General features: G+C 35.8%; 3 protein-coding genes across 14 annotated transcripts; 1 reads left to right on the top strand and 2 right to left on the bottom strand.

Moving 5' to 3' along the window:
• Positions 1-1,317: 1,317 nt before the first annotated feature.
• Positions 1,318-5,003, bottom strand: LOC137745661 (uncharacterized). The gene is made up of 3 exons (XM_068485655.1): positions 4,828-5,003; positions 3,042-3,132; positions 1,318-1,731 (listed from the first exon to the last, which is right to left on the bottom strand). The coding sequence occupies exons 1-3, from the start codon at positions 4,895-4,897 to the stop codon at positions 1,593-1,595; spliced, it is 300 nt and encodes a 99-aa protein (XP_068341756.1). The 5' UTR covers positions 4,898-5,003; the 3' UTR covers positions 1,318-1,592.
• Positions 5,004-6,787: 1,784 nt separating this feature from the next.
• On the top strand, positions 6,788-11,071 carry LOC137745385 (serine/arginine-rich splicing factor SR30-like). 11 transcript variants are annotated; one of them, XR_011069684.1, is made up of 16 exons: positions 6,788-6,882; positions 7,038-7,136; positions 7,431-7,496; positions 7,590-7,664; positions 7,771-7,873; positions 7,959-8,005; positions 8,146-8,203; positions 8,348-8,397; positions 8,472-8,528; positions 8,635-8,783; positions 8,866-8,943; positions 9,894-9,970; positions 10,248-10,299; positions 10,427-10,460; positions 10,580-10,653; positions 10,769-11,071. XR_011069684.1 is itself a non-coding variant. In XM_068485333.1 (14 exons), exons 2-14 carry the CDS (start codon positions 7,050-7,052, stop codon positions 10,770-10,772), a joined length of 882 nt encoding a protein of 293 aa, XP_068341434.1. In that variant the 5' UTR covers positions 6,788-6,882; positions 7,038-7,049; the 3' UTR covers positions 10,773-11,071. The 11 variants fall into 11 exon arrangements, 3 of the variants coding, with proteins under 3 accessions (XP_068341434.1, XP_068341435.1, XP_068341436.1); XR_011069683.1 differs by having other exon boundaries at positions 10,248-10,337; XR_011069688.1 differs by having other exon boundaries at positions 9,889-9,970.
• A 904-nt stretch (positions 11,072-11,975) lies between these two features.
• LOC137745384 (E3 ubiquitin-protein ligase RFI2-like) lies at positions 11,976-17,239 on the bottom strand. 2 transcript variants are annotated; one of them, XM_068485332.1, is made up of 6 exons: positions 16,750-17,239; positions 15,687-15,856; positions 14,499-14,557; positions 13,394-13,419; positions 12,900-13,290; positions 11,976-12,592 (listed from the first exon to the last, which is right to left on the bottom strand). In XM_068485332.1, the coding sequence occupies exons 1-6, from the start codon at positions 16,928-16,930 to the stop codon at positions 12,175-12,177; spliced, it is 1,245 nt and encodes a 414-aa protein (XP_068341433.1). In that variant the 5' UTR covers positions 16,931-17,239; the 3' UTR covers positions 11,976-12,174. The 2 variants fall into 2 exon arrangements, with proteins under 2 accessions (XP_068341433.1, XP_068341432.1); XM_068485331.1 differs by having other exon boundaries at positions 11,976-12,652; positions 16,750-17,235.
• Between the last annotated feature and the right edge of the window lie 1,120 nt (positions 17,240-18,359).

Raw genomic sequence — 18,359 nt, 5'->3', positions numbered from 1 at the left:
GAGCATGACCACATTACCCAGTGGAAGTTTTAACCCTAAGAGGTTGAACAGGAAGGTGAAATTTTCTCACCCCAAACAAAGTGGGAAGTTTAATCCCTAAAGGCTCATAAAATTTTCAAAAGGTATGTATGAAAGTAAGAGGTGCAGGAACAACATGATATGTAGTTGGTAACTGAATATGACGCTAACAATTTTGTCCGAACTGGATCTGTTGCTCTTTCTGGCTTTTACCACGGCGGATATGAAGAAACCCTTGAAATTTGGGTGATGGATGAATTTGACGACGGTTGGACAAAACACTTGTCTGTTTTTCCCGAATTGGATCAAGAGGTAGACATCCATTGATACTTTAGAAGAGGTAGGAGGTTCTTTTGGTTGACAAAGATGGACGCTTAGCCAACTATAACTTCACTATCAAAGATCTTATGCATATTCCTGTTTATTGTGTCTCGAGGAGATTTTCAAGCTATTGCTTGTGTCAATTGTATGTAAACCTCACCTTATATTAGAGGTCGTGTCAATAAGTGTGTCAGTTTTGTATGTTCAAATAACATCACACTTTTGAAAATTAAGAGCAAGCGAGATGGTTGATACTGGTGATATTTGAACATCATTGGCATCTAAAATAAAAAATAAAAAGAGTTTGGCATTTTTACTAGACATTAATTATTACTCGAGCTTAAGATATTGCAAGAACAAGTTGAGAGTCAACATCGCATCTGTTTAAATATTTGAGTGCCAATTAGTTGTTTGTTGAGTTTCCAATTTCTGGTCTTGATTTTTAATTGGAAACTACGTCGTTTGTTCAGTTTTTCCACTCTGATTAATTTCTTGGTATATGGTCGAGAGTCGAGAGATCTATATTGTGACTGAATATTGTAAGTGCAGTTTATGATGTTGTGTAATTTCAGAGATTCTCATTCACTATTTCATTTCATATTTTAGATTAAATTGTTCGGGACCTTGTTATTTCGACTAACAATAAGATAATTTACACTAAAGCTCGGAGCAGTTTTGAGATTACGAATTTCATCAAAACAAAAACGTAATATTCAAACTTTCATGTTCAATATATGTCTCAAGTTATGGGCATACTTCCACTTAAACCAATACAGATAGAGAAGAAACCTTAAGCAACAAAAATATCACGGTGACAGTGTCCTAACCAATCATGCCCCACTATATATAACAGTTAAAAACACGTAGCAGTGCACGATTGACTTGAAAACCTACAACCCTATGCGTCACGAATATTCGGTCAATCCACATAACCAAAGTAAATGGACTCAAAAGAGAGATTTAGATTGTGCAAAAGGAAGCAGAAAAAATGTAGTTGAATTCACGAAAGGCCGAGGCCTAATTACTGCATACTTGCAAATCAGTAGCACAGAAATCCCGAGCCTGATTACAATCGGAGTTAATACAAACAAACAAAATAATGGTTGAAGAAAGACTGTTCACACAGTTATTTTTCTTATCATCCTCCAACTATTTTCTAGAAAAACTTGCGCAAGGCCATGCCGTGCTATGTGGGGTTAAACGTTTGCCCAAGCAGGGTCGTCGAACGCGATGCTTAATCCTCGTTAAAGTTCTCAATTGGAATCCTTGTTAAAGTCCTCAACTGGGAAGTACTTGGCGTATTTGTCATGTTTTGCTCCAGTTTTGTGGTCATAGTACTCCACCACTGCTGCACCAGCTAATGCGGCAAGCGTCAGAGCCTGTGCATGCAACCTGAAAAACATCAAGGAGTAAGAAGTCGGGAATAATACACAGGTACTCAATGTGAATGCAAACAAGAAAAATTAGAAAATGAAGGATAAGTGAGATGCACAAATTGGAAGTTAAACAGACGAATCAGATGGAAGAAAAGGGGAGAAGCATTCCCGGTCGACATAGGGAAGAAAATTTATACCCAGAATCACTCACAATGGGAATTCAATTTGGACCTCCACACTCCCTATATACCACAAGTGTGTTTAAGCATTTTCTCTTAGGATTTTGTATATCAAGGATTTTATCCCTTTATCTCACATGTTGGACTAATCGCATGTTTGAAGCAATCTCCGGGTTTAGGCTATGGATCCAAGAGACTAAATTTCACGATACAATTTCCCTAACAACAACATGCTAATCTGAAATAATAAAAAGAGAAGGTATAAGATGATGGGGAAAAGAAATATCATTGCTATGATAACACTGCTTCCAGCGAATTCAGAGGCTGCTGCCATATGCTAAATTAACAAATTGAATGCCATCTTACGCATCAAATATCCCATTAAGTGGCTATTGCAAAAATTGTAAACCCGATCAAATCTCAGAATCACTTCTAACCTAAGAATCAAATGCCTTGTACAAATTGGGATCATTCAGTATTATATGCATATGATTGCTCAAGTAGCTAAAAGATTAGTAAACAGCCACAATGAATTAGCAGGAGTTCAAGAACTCCGAAAATTTCGCACCAAAGTCATGGTTTTTCTGTCAAATTCAGGAACAATGGTATCTGCACGTAGGAATATATATTCTCACATAAATTATATTAAAAATGAAGGTCCAATATTTTTGGTATTCCATCGACTGGCTTTGTTTGGGAAGAGAAAATCACTAATTCCATTACACCAGTCATAATAAAATCCATACCAAGGCATCAACTTTCATACCAGGGCAACCTATGGATAGGACTTAAGAGGCAACTAGCACTGGCAGGGTAGGGAATACCGGGACGGGCATAGTTTTCGGCATAGATATTCAGTAACCACAAACTGACATCCAGTTCAAAGAGAGAGAGCCAAATGCCAAACAAGATAGTATCATTTAATCATCAGAAAATGTCATAAGCTCCCGTCGACCTAATATTCTTTCAACTCGTATGTAACTCTAAAACTCTCAACTCAACAAAATTTAGTGAAAAGATCGACCTACCTGTTTCGCGTAAAGTTATATAACTAAGGAAATGCATATATTTACAAAATGTGGTAAGCACATCCGCACATCACTATCTGTCAAAAAAGACACCGAGAATCCACAAATAGCAAAAGTACCTGGCGTGGATGATCCTCACACTGGTCTTCATGCCGGGCTGAGACCAGTTATAAGCTATCGAACCCGTAATTCCACTGAGCCATAGAAGACCTAAGTCATGGAAACAAAAGCAAAAAACTGTCAAAAACCAGAACTACAATGTAAGGATCCACATACACACAATTATGCAGCAATGTAAGGATCCACATACACACAATTATGCAGCAATCTGGCAACTAAATACCATTGTTTCCAATAATCTAAAATACCAAAATAAAAAACCAAGGGCAGTAATTGAAGAACAATATCTAAAAAATTAATGGGAAATTTTATTTAAATCCATGTAACCTCTTTTCTGCATCCAACTTAAATTTTAAATGTTAATTGTCTATTTTACCCTATTACATAATTATTATTAAGTACAAAATGAAATTAATAATAAAACTCAAATTTCTCGATAAACCCAAACACTATAATTAAACCCTAGAAAACCCTAACAGTTCTGATAGAGAAAAACAAGGATTTTTATTGATGGATAGTGATTTTGAAGTTTTGAATCCTCCAACTAAGGTATAACTCGATTTATAGATATTTTGTTTGTTTGATTCTTTGGATTAAATTTCATACCTATTATATTATATTGTATTTGTTTTTCTCTGCCATCTGTCTGCCTCAAAACACTTTTGATCAGTAATGCAAAGACATATAATTTGATTCTTGGTGCAAATAACGATTACCCAACCTCATAAACCTTAACCACTGACTTGCAGGTGGCATGTCTCCATCCAAATCCAAAGCATCAAGGTCAAATGTTTTTCTGGCAAAGTGATGGACTGAACTGGAGCTTGCATCGCATTCTCTAGCAATTTCAAATCTATGGATGGGTTTGGTAGCAGAAAGAAAATAAGCCATCGAAATGCTAGTCATATGCAATTATACAGCGGCAAAGGAAGCCTCTTCAAAAAAAAAAAAAACATTCAGATAGAAATGTTATTTTATAAAAGAAATGGATGTAAAGTTAACTTTACATTTTCAATTGGGTTTGAAATGGTAGTTTAGATAATAAATTTAGATTTAAAAAGATATTAATTTTTTAATTAAAAAAAATATGGATGAAAAAAGTAAGTTTAGGGATGTATTCAATTGAGAATTTGAAAGAATTTGATGGATTTTTATAGAGTTTAATTGATTTGTAAAGATTCTATATAAAATTTTGATTCAATTCTCTTGAAATCTCATGAGGAAATGTGAGATTTGTAGATGCTTAAAATACATTACAAAATTTCTCAAATTCCTTCTAATTCTTCAACTTTCTCAAATTCTTTAAAATCAATTTCTAATTGAATACACCTAGAATGTTATAAATTTCTTTAAAATCCTAATTGAATACACCGAATTTCTAAGGATTTTAATAATCTATCTTAAAATTCTAATTGAATACACCTTAATTTCAGAAAATCAATTAAAATCCTATTGAATACCCATAGATTCATTAAAAGAATTAAAATCCCTCAAAATCCTAATTGAATACACCCTCTTTTATTGTAGAAAAATGTTAGATGAGTTCAAATAAATTTTTCCTTAATTTGATGATAAAGCCAAAGGATAGATATTTCCGCCAATATTATAAAATGGATGCCAAAATCAATCAAAACCTAAAACCCAGATCATAAAACATGTATTTCATCACTAAATGTTACTTAAATCCAAGAAAAATATAATATCTTGCATTTACCAACTAAAACCATGGAAAAAGGAAACAAAATTAGAGAGCAAAATCAAAGATAAACAAGCAGGGAAATTTACCAACAGCTCGAAGCTTGTGCTCGACAACCCATTCCCTGAGAGAATCGACCTTGCTCTTGGGTTCCGACATTATTGAGACAGATTTTCTCCTTTTTTTTCTTTTGAAGTTTTTTTGCAGATAGAGAATAATTGAAGCGGTTCTGAAGTTGTGGTGGTGGCTTTGGTGAGGACTCGGAAGCAAAATGGTAAAACCAAAGTGGTGTACCTGCGAATCGGTGGGCGGCAGTAAGATTACACGTGTTCCGTATTTTTCATATATTTTCTGTCCTTTTTTTATTTCTTTAAAAAATGATAGCTACCTTCTTAAAGTCTATAAAAAAACATTTCCGCCTCCCCGGTCTCACAAGACGTATATTTTCTGTTTAAGTTAGGAGAGGTTTTTTAATGTGTCTCAACATGATGCATATGACATATATCATTATACAAACAACATTTTTTTGTTCTGGGACAATTCGTGATCATTTTGTTCTTATTGATCCAATGTAAAGTTGGTGTTGAAATTTCTGAGTCCCGGTATGCCATCAAAAATGTGTCGTAACTTCATGTAAAAAATTATTTATTTTCACATTTAAGATTTCGATAAATTGTACTTAGAAAAACAAACCAAACTCAATAATCTATGAACACAAAAAAACTAATTTATTTTGTACTTAGAGAAGGGAACCAAGAAATCCCAAACTTACAAGTAGATAAATAATGAGTTGTGTTCCCTTCTATCTAAAGTTTTAAAGTGGTTTTATATAAATTGTGAGATGTTTTTTTTTCTTATTTACTAACCTTGTCAATATGGGACAAAAAAAATAATCATATTCGAGTCTTTAATTGAATAGATATGAAATAAATGAGCACCAAGTTAAACATATTGGTGACACATCATAAGATTTGTAAATTTGATCTAAAAATTTGAAGGTTAGACTTGAATTGGAATGACCGTTTAAAAATTGCGACCCACAATTGTAGCATCTCACATCGACCAACGGAGAGGGGATGATGTGTCTTATATGTACATGCTCATCTCCATTAGCACGAGGCTTTTTGGGAACTGAATGACTTTGGATTCTATCGGAACTTCGAAGTTAGGCGAATTCGGGTGAGAGCATTGCTAGGATGGGTGACCCACTGAGAAGTTCTCGTGTGAGTTACGAGAAACAAAATTGTGAGAGCGTGGTCAAGGGCCAAAGCGAACAATATCGTGCTACGAGCTGAGCCTGAAATGTGGTGGAGCCCTCTTGTTAATTTTAAACAATAATTAATTAATCAAATTTTATAAATTTATATTCTTATTAAAAGAAATTTGTAAAATTATAAAGTAAACAAACACACATAACATTTCAAACTTGGGATCTCCTAGTTAATTTTAAACCATATAAACCACCATTTCTAATAATTTTTTTTTTATCATTTGACAAAAATTTATAAATATATACTTCTATGAATTAAAAATTAGAAAGTAAATAAACAAACATAGTATTATGAACCCATGAACTCCTCATTGATTTTAAACAACAGAAACTATCAATTCTAAGTGATGATACTCAAAAAAACTCGTGCATTTCTCATAAATATAATTTTTCTTGCGATTAGATAACATTTAGGTACTTACTAGTGAATATTTTATTTGCGCATTTTTTAACTTGATCCAATTAAAGAGTTGCGTGTTCCTTATTTTTTTCAACTTAAAAATTAATTAACATGTCTGTTATTTTTTGAAACAATAAATATGTGTTAAAATATTATTATATCGAAATAAAGTGAAGTAGCTCAGTATTATCGCCATAGGTACATGCCATGTGAGTTTGACCAAAAAAAAGGGTGCATGCCATGTGACGGTGCTGATAGATCGCTAACCATACACGCATCTCGTTCCGGCCGTTGATCTAACGCCACGTGTTAGCCGTACAAACACTGGAAACACAGAATATATAACCGCATTAATCCACCCCTTCATCCTTCCAGAAGCTCCCAAAACTCTCCAGAATCTCCCAACTCTATCAGACCCCAACTGAACCATCTCTCTCCTCTCTCTCTCTCCCCTGCAATCTCTGTGAATTAAAGGTAAAGCCCTATAATTTTCCGAAAAGTTAATAAGCCCTAGTAAGTAAATTCCTAGTTTTTCTTTTGGGGTACGGAAATTCGTTGTTTTGAAACTGTAAAGTTTGAATTTTATTTTATTCTTAATGGTTTTATGATATCCTGATTGTGTTTTTCAGGGGAGTAAAAAGATGAGTAGTCGATCGAGTTGCACTATCTACGTCGGTAATCTGCCTGGAGATATTCGTATGAGAGAAGTTGAAGATTTGTTCCTGAAGGTCGCATTTTTTTCTTAATTTTTTTCACAATTTAATTGAAATTAATTATTTTCTGCGGAGTTTTTTTTTTTTTTTGATATATTTATTTGTAAAAATCAAATTTTATCTCTGCCATTTTTTTTGTTTCTGAATTAGGTGAACAATTTGTTAGATTTAATGAGATATATTGATAAAAAAAAAAAAAAGATTTAATGAGATATTTAGTGTTGTTTGCTAGGTTTTGCATGGATGATCATGATTTATATTTTACGCTGAAAAATGGGTTTAATTTTAATATTTCTATGTAAATTGCAGTATGGGCCTATTGTTGACATTGATCTCAAAATCCCTCCAAGACCGCCAGGTTATGCTTTTGTTGAGGTAAGTGTTAAATCTGAGTGTTGATGAATTTGTTAGTTGTGTTTTGTTGGCTGATATCTGTGTTATACTTTCAAATTCGATGCTTAATTGCAGTTTGAAGATCCTCGTGATGCTGATGATGCAATTTATGGCCGGGATGGGTACGACTTTGATGGGTTTCGTTTACGGGTTAGTCATACTTGTATATATCCTTCTTCGAATGCATCTTGTATTTGAGAGTACGTGCGAATTACTTTATTCCTTCTTTGTATGTTTTTGGCATCTGGCTTTGTAGGTTGAACTAGCACATGGTGGACGGCACTCCTCATCACATCGTTCCAGCAGTTACAGTCGTAGTAGCAGCAGCCGTGGTGCTTCTCGGCGCTCTGACTATCGTGGTATGAAGGGAGTTCAAAAGTATTTTTGTTGGAGCTTTCTGGAGTTGAATTTGTTTAACTTATTGTTTGTCACTCCCATGCGCAGTGCTGGTTACTGGATTGCCTCCTGCTGCTTCGTGGCAGGATCTGAAAGTAAGAATGTTATTTTATTCTGTAAATGTGTTCTCTTCCTATACATTTGTTTTCTGGCATTGCAATTAAATATTAGAAGAGATACTTGAAAAGTTTTCTGTATATGACTTAACTATTAGTTAATTGTATTTAATGATCAGGATCACATGCGCCGAGCTGGCGATGTCTGCTTTTCTCAAGTGTTCCGTGATCGTGATGGTGAGTTGATTAATTGGCTTGGAGCATGTACTTTTTCCAGATTCATTGGCTTGGAGCGTGTACTTTTTCCTTTTTATGTACTTTTATTTTGTTGAAATGGTATGGTCGTTGTTTTTAATAGATTTCATAACGATATTCTTGTAGGCATGACGGGAATTGTAGATTACACAAACTACGAGGATATGAAATATGCTGTAAGTTAAAGTAATGAAAAGATGATACAATTGCATTGTTCTTTTGAAATTGTCTGATTCGGCGTGATCTGCAGATCAGAAAACTTGATGACTCTGAATTCAGAAATGCCTTTGCTCGCTCTTACATACGGGTATTATTTTAACTTTGACTTATGTTTGGGTATACTATGATGTGCACGTTGTGCTGAATTTGAGATTCCACTTATGCCATTTTGGATATTCTTCTTCTATGTCCAGGTGAGGGAGTATGATTCTAGGCATAGCTATTCCAGAAGCCCTGGTTATGACTATAGACGGAGCTACTCTAGAAGCCCCAGCCGTACTCCATATATGTCAAGAAGTCCAAGTGTCAGCCGCAGCTATAGCTATGGGGGCCGGAGCAGAAGGTCGACAGTGGTTTTCTGTTCACATTAGGTAGGTATTATACTTTTGGACAGTGCAGTTTTGACAAAGATTCTCTTGTTGCAGCATATCACCGGAGGCAACATATTCACGCCGCTCTCCATCAGTATCTTACCGAAGGTCTGTCTCACGTTCCCGCTCAAGGTACCTACATGCTACCTAAAAGTTCTTAACTTTTACTTCTTCGTATAATCAACGAGTATACCATTTTGATGAGGATCTTATTTTTTGGGCACACAAACTATTGCTCATGGTATTTCTTTCTTTTCTCGTTGTTAGATTGAAATTCAAATATGTTCTGCCTCTTGCTTTCCTTTTTCTCTAGTAGTTGCTTTCTAGGTTTTTTTCTCACCATCAAATTAGTGTTTCTCCTACATTTTCTTTCCGTTCTCTGGTAGCCGAGTAGTATGTATATGGGCATCCATAACCTTTAGGTTTTAGTCATCATTGAGCTCTAGCTTAAATTTTCAAAACGGCTACCAATAGGTTTGGGTTACTCATTGCAACTTAGTAGCTGTGGTGTACTGGCCAAGTGCTTAAGCTTTTACTTTATTGCGAGTCATACGCGTAATTGTGTTTATAAATGTGAAGAAAACTTCAAATTAAATTTTGTTCATGATGGGTTCTCAATCTAGGAAGCTTCTGGCGTACAGGGCAGCCGTACCTTTTTGTTTCCTATCTGGTTGCTTAGTTACCCATATGTGCGCTATAGTTCAAGCTATCAATCCTTTAGATTTGTTCTACAGGATTCAAGTATTTCCCGTCTCTTTTACTTTTTAAACCTTTATGACTAATGTTTTTTGGAAAAGGGTACGAGGTGGTTGTTCATCTTTTGATTCTTTTAACAAATCTGAGTATGTTTTGAAAAATAAGAAGGTTCGGGTCTATTTTGAAGTTTTGTCTTGTTTCTAGTCTTTTCCAACATGGGGATCTTACTACCACATCTTTGAAATTCGTTTACACTCCCACAAATTTGGTGTACAAAATCATTTGTCTAAATTTTCGATGGTGTAAGGGGTTAATGGGTTATTAAGAAGGGTTAGCAGGTTATCCTAATCTGTTTATGAAGGTTTCCTTGTTTCTTGCTAGATCAGGCATTTGTGGAGATCTGGGGACTGGATCTTAGGACCTTGATGGGATGTGGTGCTCATGCCTGCAACTCTTAGTTGAGGTAACGCGATTTTGTTGATGAGCACCTCCAAAAAAAAAAAAAAAAAAAACTCAATGAAAATAATTTTAATCACTTCTAAAGATGGATTACTGTTGAACGCACGCTATAGCTATCAAACCCACAAATCAGCGGTGGGGACGCATAAAGCTCACAAACTACTACATTCACTAACTTGCGATAAGGATGCGTGGATTTTCTCCTCTTTTCATCTAGGATTAGATGTTGTGTGATGCTGGTATTTTGATTTCTTACTTTTATTAATTGGTTTATATTTAAGACATGCTGGAAAGATCATGGGGTGCTTGGTGTAGAGCATCTGAGGATAAAAGGTTTATGATTTTTACTATTTTCTACACTTTCAATTACGGTAAGTATGCTCTTGGAAGTCGTGTCAGAGCGTCAATAGAAAAGAATAATGTTGTTGATATTAATTTTGGATTATTGGAAATATTGCAGATCTCGGACACTATCTAGGTCTCCAAATTATATTGTAAGTTCCATTTTCACTCTGTTTCACCTTTTCTTGGTTGAAAGAGCAATAATATGAAAAACAAGGAGAATCTCATGGAATTGCATTCCATCAATACATCTGAAATTGGTGCTACGCAGCCTCGTCGCAGGACTCTGAGCAGATCAAGGTCAAGGTCCAGAAGCATATCTCGGTCTCCTTCGCTTCCTGCCTGGTACTGCTTAAATTTTCACTGATGATTGTTGCATTTCAGTTTTTTCATCCAGCAAGTGTTATCGGCACTTTTTACCAAATATTAATGAGGTATTAACAAAGGCTGCGATTTCCAGGTGAGATCCGAAGGAAGGACGCGTCTCTGTAGATTCCAGGGCCGTCATTATCATTTCCTATTGCCTTTCTCTCGTAGACGGAAGGAAATTAGGAACTTGTGTGCTATGCGTTCGGTTTAGGACATTCCTTGAACGGTCTAGTATTGCATCGATGAAGTCAGTGACGTTAAATTTAGTATGATGTATTAAAAGTGATCTTAACCAATGTTGTCTCCTGCTGAATTGGTTTGCATTTGTAGCACGGTTGCGTTGCGATACAATGGGCTTGGTGCCCGAAATTTAGTACGCTTGCAGTCATCTTTTCTCGTCGTGCCCGAAATTTGGCAAGCTTTTGGTGCAGTGAATATAGCAAGAAAATATGTTTTGACTCTTCTAGAATTTCAAATTCAACAAAAAGAAAAGAGTAAAACTCCTAGACTTGGCGATAAATGATCGATCCCTCACAGTAATTTTAGTGTGGATATTAAGAAAAATTGTTGTAAACCTTTTGGAATTAGTCTGATCATTTATTGTGCTTCACACGTTCTTCGAAATTTGTGACAAAACTCGGTAGGTAAAAGGTGAATTACTCGATAAACATGAAAAGAGCAGTGTTAGGTAGACAAATCTTTTAAATTAAATTTACAAATTATATAATGTATCATTAGTAAAATAAGCATGTTAACTAATAATTACATAATAATCTAAATAACTCCCGTCATATAATTTGCAAAATTCAATTTAAACAGTTAATCTTTCTAGCATTACTCATAGAAAATCGAATCATTCTAATACTCACAAAAATGATGGATTAGACAGAGAAGCTCCCTTGAAAATGAAAAATCGTTCTCATCTACTTTCAATATGCCTTGAACTCAGGAAGTTTTTCATTCCAAATCTATCCGCTATAGCAAACATATAATTAACGTACTTTTATCTGCGGTGCGAAACAGAATAATTTGGTTTAATTGTTAAAAGATGTGATGTCTTGTATATCCAACAAATTGTTGGAAAGGAAACCAAGCACTGCAAGAATACATGTTTCTGGACATAAATAAATGACCCACAGATTACTTATCCTCCAGAACAGTTGGTTTTTGTCATCCGGATAAAAACCGGGACATTTGCGGATGACCCAAAAATCATAAAACACGGCCTAGCAGGCGCTCATATTTTAACTTTGCCATCCACAAAGAGCCTATTTTCATACCCCAAAAGGCGAAGAAACTAGACGAATGTTATGTCCATCACACCACCCTGTGGCTGCGAAAAGACCGTTTTCAGAGCCACTCGACAGAGTATTTTGGCGTCTTGTCATGATTACAAGACGCCCAGCGTTCTATATCGTTTTCAAGCATACACAACTTTTGATTTCAGTTATAGATAGTGGTTGTTTGCTTCACCAACAAAATTATGGGGAGAAAAGCCTATAACCGGTTTTGTGAAGATGACCTCTCAGACCCATGTCTTTGCCGGAAGCTGCTCCCTCTGATCACCGAGTCTGACCCACTGCCACCTTGGTTAAAGGCAGGCCAACCTTGATCTCGGTCAACCTGATTCATCGGGAATGAAGGCAAATGATCTCTTTCCCATGGATGAAAACGACTAGGTAACGGATTTTCAGCTTCTTGGTAGTTACGACCTGATGAACCGAATGGGAAAATATAAAAACCACCATTTTGGTCTGATGATGAAGCCACCGGCCCTACTTGAGCCACCCCTCTTTGACTGGTGGATCTTCGGGCTCCTGGAACTATGGGCGAACGCATGGTTGGTGAATTACTAGGCTGTTGCTGTTGATAGTATGCCTGAAGAGCTTGGACTCTGTCGCGGGTCCGTGCATTGCTGCCAGGATAAGGAGGAATCATTGACGATGTCATTGAGCTGCCAGCTCTAGCACTAGAGCTGCAGATAGCAAACACTAATGATTCAATAAACATAACACTTCTGTTATCTATAAGCAAGTTATGCAGCTTGTCATCAACCACCGCATCGAGAGAGAGTTTTGTACTCTCGTATCATTAAACAAATTCAATGAAAATTACGAGAACCATGGATGATTTTGCTGGTGTGATAACTTTTCTAGAAATTAAAAGTATAAGCAAGGATGGAAACTATCTAAAAACCACCTTGAAATTTTGTCAAGGCATACCTGTGACCGACAAGGAATGGATGCATAAAAGATCCCGATCTTGCTATTTCTGCGCTCGGCCTGGCAGATCTTTGAGTAACAGATGGAATTGAAGCCTGGTCAACACCACCAATATGATTGTTGGTTGTAGAGAATGAAGGCGGGGAATGGTGCTCCCAACTGTGATAATGGAGATCCATGGCAGGAAAAGCATAGGAGTTGGGCATTTCACTCGGTACGGATGTGCCACTCCAATGATGGTTGAAGTTGGAAGCTTCCGACACAGTTCCACTGGAGTTTGAGGATGAAGAGTGAATTGGCCCAAAGTAAGCGATATATGGGCAAGGATGGGCAGCAGACGATACAGCTGTATGCTCAGCAAAGATAGCATGCTGTCCAAGTATTTCGTGATCTGCAGGACAACATTAATCATATGAATACCACACATTATATTATAATCCTCCACAAAGCCAGAATAGAATATCACAACTTAAATGAAAAGAAGAAAGTCTTACACGAGGTTGGTGAAAACTCCCCTTCCCTGTTAATTGTGAAGAAAAAAAAAGTTCAACGCATAGGAGAAAGTATTAAACTTGAATCGCAAGTAAAATGAAAAACAAAAGTCTGCATGCAATAAAAAGTTGATTAGAGGTGATTCTATTTGAAATCCAACATTTGCTTGTAATTTTTCTACTTTATTTTTTCTGGAAAATTTAACCTTCATTTAAAATTTTGAAAGACATAAAGATGAAAGAGTAAAATGATGAAACAAATACATTATGAAGTCCAAATAGCAAGCACCCAGTCGAATACCAAATTCTCAATTTTTTTCGGAAACTTATAAACATATAGGAATAGGGAAGAAAAATATAAATAGAGTAACCACACATAACTGTGACCGCAGGAGAAGGATAATAAAAGACTGTTTATAGATAGAAAATAGTCAGATGATGGTGCTCAGAGCTTTCTTGTAACTTCCCAGGAAAATGCAACTGCGCCCAAAAGTGTGCAAAAGATCAATAAAGGTCCACTGGCACTAAAACTTTATGTCAATAAGATCCCACACGATTTGCTTAACCCAGCCACTAGGCAAAATTAGCAGCATCACTGAAGTTAAATTATTAAGAAAAGAACCACTTAGCCACATGCTACTTCTTTCTATCTCTTTATAATCACTTTGGTTTTAATTTTTTGAAAATATCCTCTCCTTGCACATATCAGGAGGGATAATTTATTGTGAAAACCAATACGAATGTTTTTCTATTCAAACTTGCAAATTTAACAAACATAAAAGAAGTTGCGATCAAGATACCCCTTTGGAGGGGTCCATTGGAAAACTCACCCCTTCTAAACAAACTTGAAAACTTCACCTGCTTTAAACTTGAAAGGACCAAGCTGTGGTCTATGTGAATCAAGATGTGGGTTGAGATCTTGAATCCCCGTCTCAACCCATATCTCAACTCAATCTCAATTTTGGCAAGCTATTGACATAGGCCAAAATCACTTTTATTAATAGCCTAAAAGCCTAAGGTAACTGGTTATCTTTTGAACCCAAGACACTAGACGCTAACTACAGCAAACATAATTTAAGCACGAGCTTTAGCAAATGAAATCACTTACTCAAATGATGAAGGAAGTCGTGCTAAGCTACCAAATGGACACCAGTGCACACCAAAGGACTGCAAAAATCATTTATATACAAACAATATATCAAAATGACAAACATTTTTCTAAATTGTAGTCTATAGAGCACATCAGTTTATCTAAGTCATTATCTACACACACACACATGACATAGAAGTTCAAAGTCATAATGTGTCACTTCGATTTAATACTATCCAACACAGAATAACATGCAGAAGACATTACATTGTCCTTGTAATTATATGGGAAGCTACTCATGAGACGAAATAAATACCGTAGTACCAAACTACTTCATTCGTACTACTACTTCACATGAAGGACTCTAGTTAGGTTTTACCTACAATTATTCATCCATTTACTCTTCATAAGGTTCCACTCTTCAAATGAAATGTAATGGGAAGAAAAATAAACAGCCGACAAACAATAAGGGCCGCCTTTGGTTCTCTTCCATTCCACTTTGTTCCTTTCCAAATTTGAAGGTAATGGAGAGCCTTATAATTACATAGACCCTTCAACTTAATCTTTTAATGACAGTACTACATACCAAACAATAATCTGTTCAGGCTCTTTCTCCTCAATAATTGTCAGCTTACTGGGCTCTACCTATGAATCAATTTTAGGGTGTGCTCCTAAATATCATCATTAACTTACATTTGACAAAAATCATCCACACCAGCCAACCAATTATGCTTACACTCAAAATAGAAATTCATATCCTGAGGCAGAAAGTAGATTACCTGCACCTATAAGCTGAGGTGATGGGTTCACCACTAGCAAGAGAGAAAACTGAGATTTTGCCCACGTGTTAAGAGTAGCAATAAATATCATACATAAAAGGAAAATCTAGACACATGGCTTTTGGCTAGAAGGGAATGCACTCTCTAATAAGGAATGGGTTATCCTAGCCTTTGAAGCAGAACTTCCTTTTGGTGCTATATTGATTCCATTTTGGTAAGTTAACTTTATTTATTGTTTACAACCTTAAAATATGTCACAAGTTGAACCCACACAGACATACCTAAACAGGAACAAACGGCCTTAACCATAGTGTCAGAATATAGAAAACCATTAACCAGAGTTTGCATTTGACTACAAAATTTGAATATTCACAAAAAGAAGCTGAAAAATAGAAGTTAAAATTCAACAAGTATGTAAACTATATACCATTTCAGAATAACTTAAATCAGAGAGATCCTCATCATGTGTCCAGTCTTCCATGTTCAATTCCGGATATGAACGGCATCCATTAGAATAAAGCCATTGACCTTTCTCGATTTTCCGACAATTAGGGCATTGCATTGCCCCCTTTATATTGAAGGCTGAACCAATGCAATCTGAAAGAATGAAAACAAAAAAAATAAAGGAACATGAAAGCTCGGTATCATCTTTAGTGAAAAGGCATAACTAAACTTATGCCCTTATAAGAACCATATAACTATGCCTCAGTAAACATGCAACTCCATTTACTGATATGAGATGATTTAAAATCAAATAGTACTATATTCGGAATAATTTACTGACGACAAATTTTATCAAAGTAATCTGAAGAATGATCTACTGAACCTTGACTAAATTTAGACCTCATAGGGTCTCAATGCTGTACAAGTTCGGGCTGTCAACACCGCACTTTCGACACTGGGAGTGCAGAAACCTATTATATATATTTCACTTAATTGATGACTCACAGAGATTCCAAATCTCCAAAAGTATTCACTTTCAATGCCGTCCTCTGGTTTTGAGGAAAAAAAAATGATTCAAGAAACCCTCAAGCACAGAAATTCTTCGTTTTCATTGATAGGTTCTATCAAATTTCGCACCTTCCAGTACAAATTATGATTCTATCCATTGAATCAAACAACTACAACAAAGCGAAATGTAGACATCCAACTACATGAAAGATCTAATCATCATATCTTGCATAAGCAACAGATTATTAATGTAGTTGAAGTGAAACAATATGTGTGTGTGTGTGTGTGTGAGTCTAAAACGATGACAACCCAACAAAACCAAAGCTTTAATTAAATGAAGCATAATTCAGTTTAAATTTCGTAATTTATTTCTTCAATTTCTTATCTTTCGTCATTGTCTTGACCAATCAAACAACCCATCACCGGAAAATCAAAATCCAACAGAATTGCAAAATCAGAAACCAAATTTGAACCCGGACCTTTGAAATTGCAGTCGGGAAAAATTGAAACTTCCAACCCAAATTAGATTCAAAACTCACCTAGATGAAATTCATGCCCGCATTGCAGCTTGGCCCAAGATCTATCCCCATTATCGGCGACGACTTCAAGGCAAATCGAGCAGGAAACAGAACCTCCGTACGATTTGCCTCCACAACCACCGCCACAGCCAACACCATCGCTTTCTTCAACCCCAACCTCTCCATCGCTGCCGAGCCCCATAGAAACCCCCAAATCGAGCCCTCAAAGCCCCAAATCCCGATACGCCGGCGTTTCAACGGTCAATTCCCCTCTCTTTCTCTCTGTTTTTTTCTCACGTATAAAGACCGAGGCGAAGTAAATCCGGCAGAACACAGCGTTTTGGTTTGGCGAATCACGACGAGACCAAGACGACGTCGTTAGGATCGAAGCAGAGACGGAGGAAGACGGTCAGTCGTCGGAGATGGTGTTCTGGGAAGAGAAAAAGTTTTGATTTTTGACGGACAATCGAGAAATGAAGATCTGCTGTCGCTCAGCTCTCTATCTACATGTCGTGCGTCACGGGCCGTTGGATTAGGGAGAGGTTGGACTTCGCGAATTAACCGCTGTCCAAATAAAACCAAATCAACGGCTCATATTCACTCTCGAGATCTTCTGCGGTTCGATTGTTGTTTTGTCTCAATTTCTTTATTTCTTTATTTTTTTTTATTTTTTATTTTTTATGTTTTTTTATTTTTTTATTTTTTTATTTTTTTTTGAACGCCATTATTTTTTATGTTTTGGTGTTAGATAAGATTTTGTTTCTACTTTGTCGGTTGGAAAAAGGTTTGGTAATTGTGGACAAAAAAAAGGTTGGTAAACTTTGTATTGAGCCATCATAACGGTCCAATTCATTTAAAATTTTATTATGTTCCAGTGCACATAATGCATTAAAACAAAACAATTGAGATTAAAAAACTCAACAAACTAATCTCCATTAAATACCATGTTTCGATTCATATTTCTTGAGCTTTAAGTTAGGAAAGATGCTATTGCTATTTAGAAGTACGAGTGGAGATCTTCTCTAAATTTCTGTATTTGGAGTGCAAAGACTTGGAGGTCTGAATTGTTGAAGAGAGAAAAAGAGATCCGACTTATTGATTTGACCGAAGTAGCTATTAAAGATCACATGATTTAAAATGAATGTTCTAATCTTCGAATGCGTCAGCTTTGGAGAAATATAACTCAATTTTTTTCTTGCATGCTTTTTACAACTCATTCACAATCAATGCATTGCCTAAAATGTACATTTTCTTGTTGAAAAAACTTCCGTGTGAGTTTGTGCAGGTGGTGTGCACTATGTTTGATGAATGTATTATTTTTGGTACATTAGGATTTGATGCATGCACTTCACAAATTGTATAAATATGCACATGCATGCATAACATTTGATGCTATTCTGCCACCCTTATGACTTTATACATTGCACATGCATAATGTTTATACTCACGCCTTTCGAGTCATCACAAATTTACTGAAAAAATTTAAAAATCTCACGTTAAAAAATTGAAATACAATATACAAGAAATGATTGTACTTTTAATATCATAAGACTTTTTATGATAAAATTCTTGCACGTTCCGTTATGTGCACGTAATATAAGATGAAAGTTGACAATCAATGTAAGTACGAT

The sequence above is a fragment of the Pyrus communis genome, chromosome 9 (assembly GCF_963583255.1).
Source record: "Pyrus communis chromosome 9, drPyrComm1.1, whole genome shotgun sequence".
Lineage (NCBI taxonomy): Eukaryota > Viridiplantae > Streptophyta > Magnoliopsida > Rosales > Rosaceae > Pyrus > Pyrus communis.
The sequence above is the reverse complement of the archived record's forward strand: the minus strand, read 5'-3'. Positions and strand labels throughout refer to the sequence as shown.

Excerpts from the sequence above, each read along its gene's own strand:
- LOC137745385 (XM_068485333.1), top strand. The coding sequence starts at position 7,050 with ATGAGTAGTCGATCGAGTTGCACTATCTACGTCGGTAATCTGCCTGGA. Across the intron at positions 8,006-8,145 it reads CTTCGTGGCAGGATCTGAAA|GATCACATGCGCCGAGCTGG; the intron begins GTAAGAATGTTA and ends TTTAATGATCAG. Across the intron at positions 8,784-8,865 it reads TATGGGGGCCGGAGCAGAAG|CATATCACCGGAGGCAACAT; the intron begins GTCGACAGTGGT and ends CTCTTGTTGCAG.
- LOC137745661 (XM_068485655.1), bottom strand. The coding sequence starts at position 4,897 with ATGTCGGAACCCAAGAGCAAGGTCGATTCTCTCAGGGAATGGGTTGTC. Across the intron at positions 3,133-4,827 it reads GCACAAGCTTCGAGCTGTTG|GTCTTCTATGGCTCAGTGGA; the intron begins GTAAATTTCCCT and ends TCCATGACTTAG. Across the intron at positions 1,732-3,041 it reads GTGAGGATCATCCACGCCAG|GTTGCATGCACAGGCTCTGA; the intron begins GTACTTTTGCTA and ends GATGTTTTTCAG.
- LOC137745384 (XM_068485331.1), bottom strand. The coding sequence starts at position 16,930 with ATGGGGCTCGGCAGCGATGGAGAGGTTGGGGTTGAAGAAAGCGATGGT. Across the intron at positions 14,558-15,686 it reads ATTTAAGTTATTCTGAAATG|TCCTTTGGTGTGCACTGGTG; the intron begins GTATATAGTTTA and ends TGATTTTTGCAG. Across the intron at positions 12,653-12,899 it reads CCATTCCTTGTCGGTCACAG|CTCTAGTGCTAGAGCTGGCA; the intron begins GTATGCCTTGAC and ends TGCTATCTGCAG.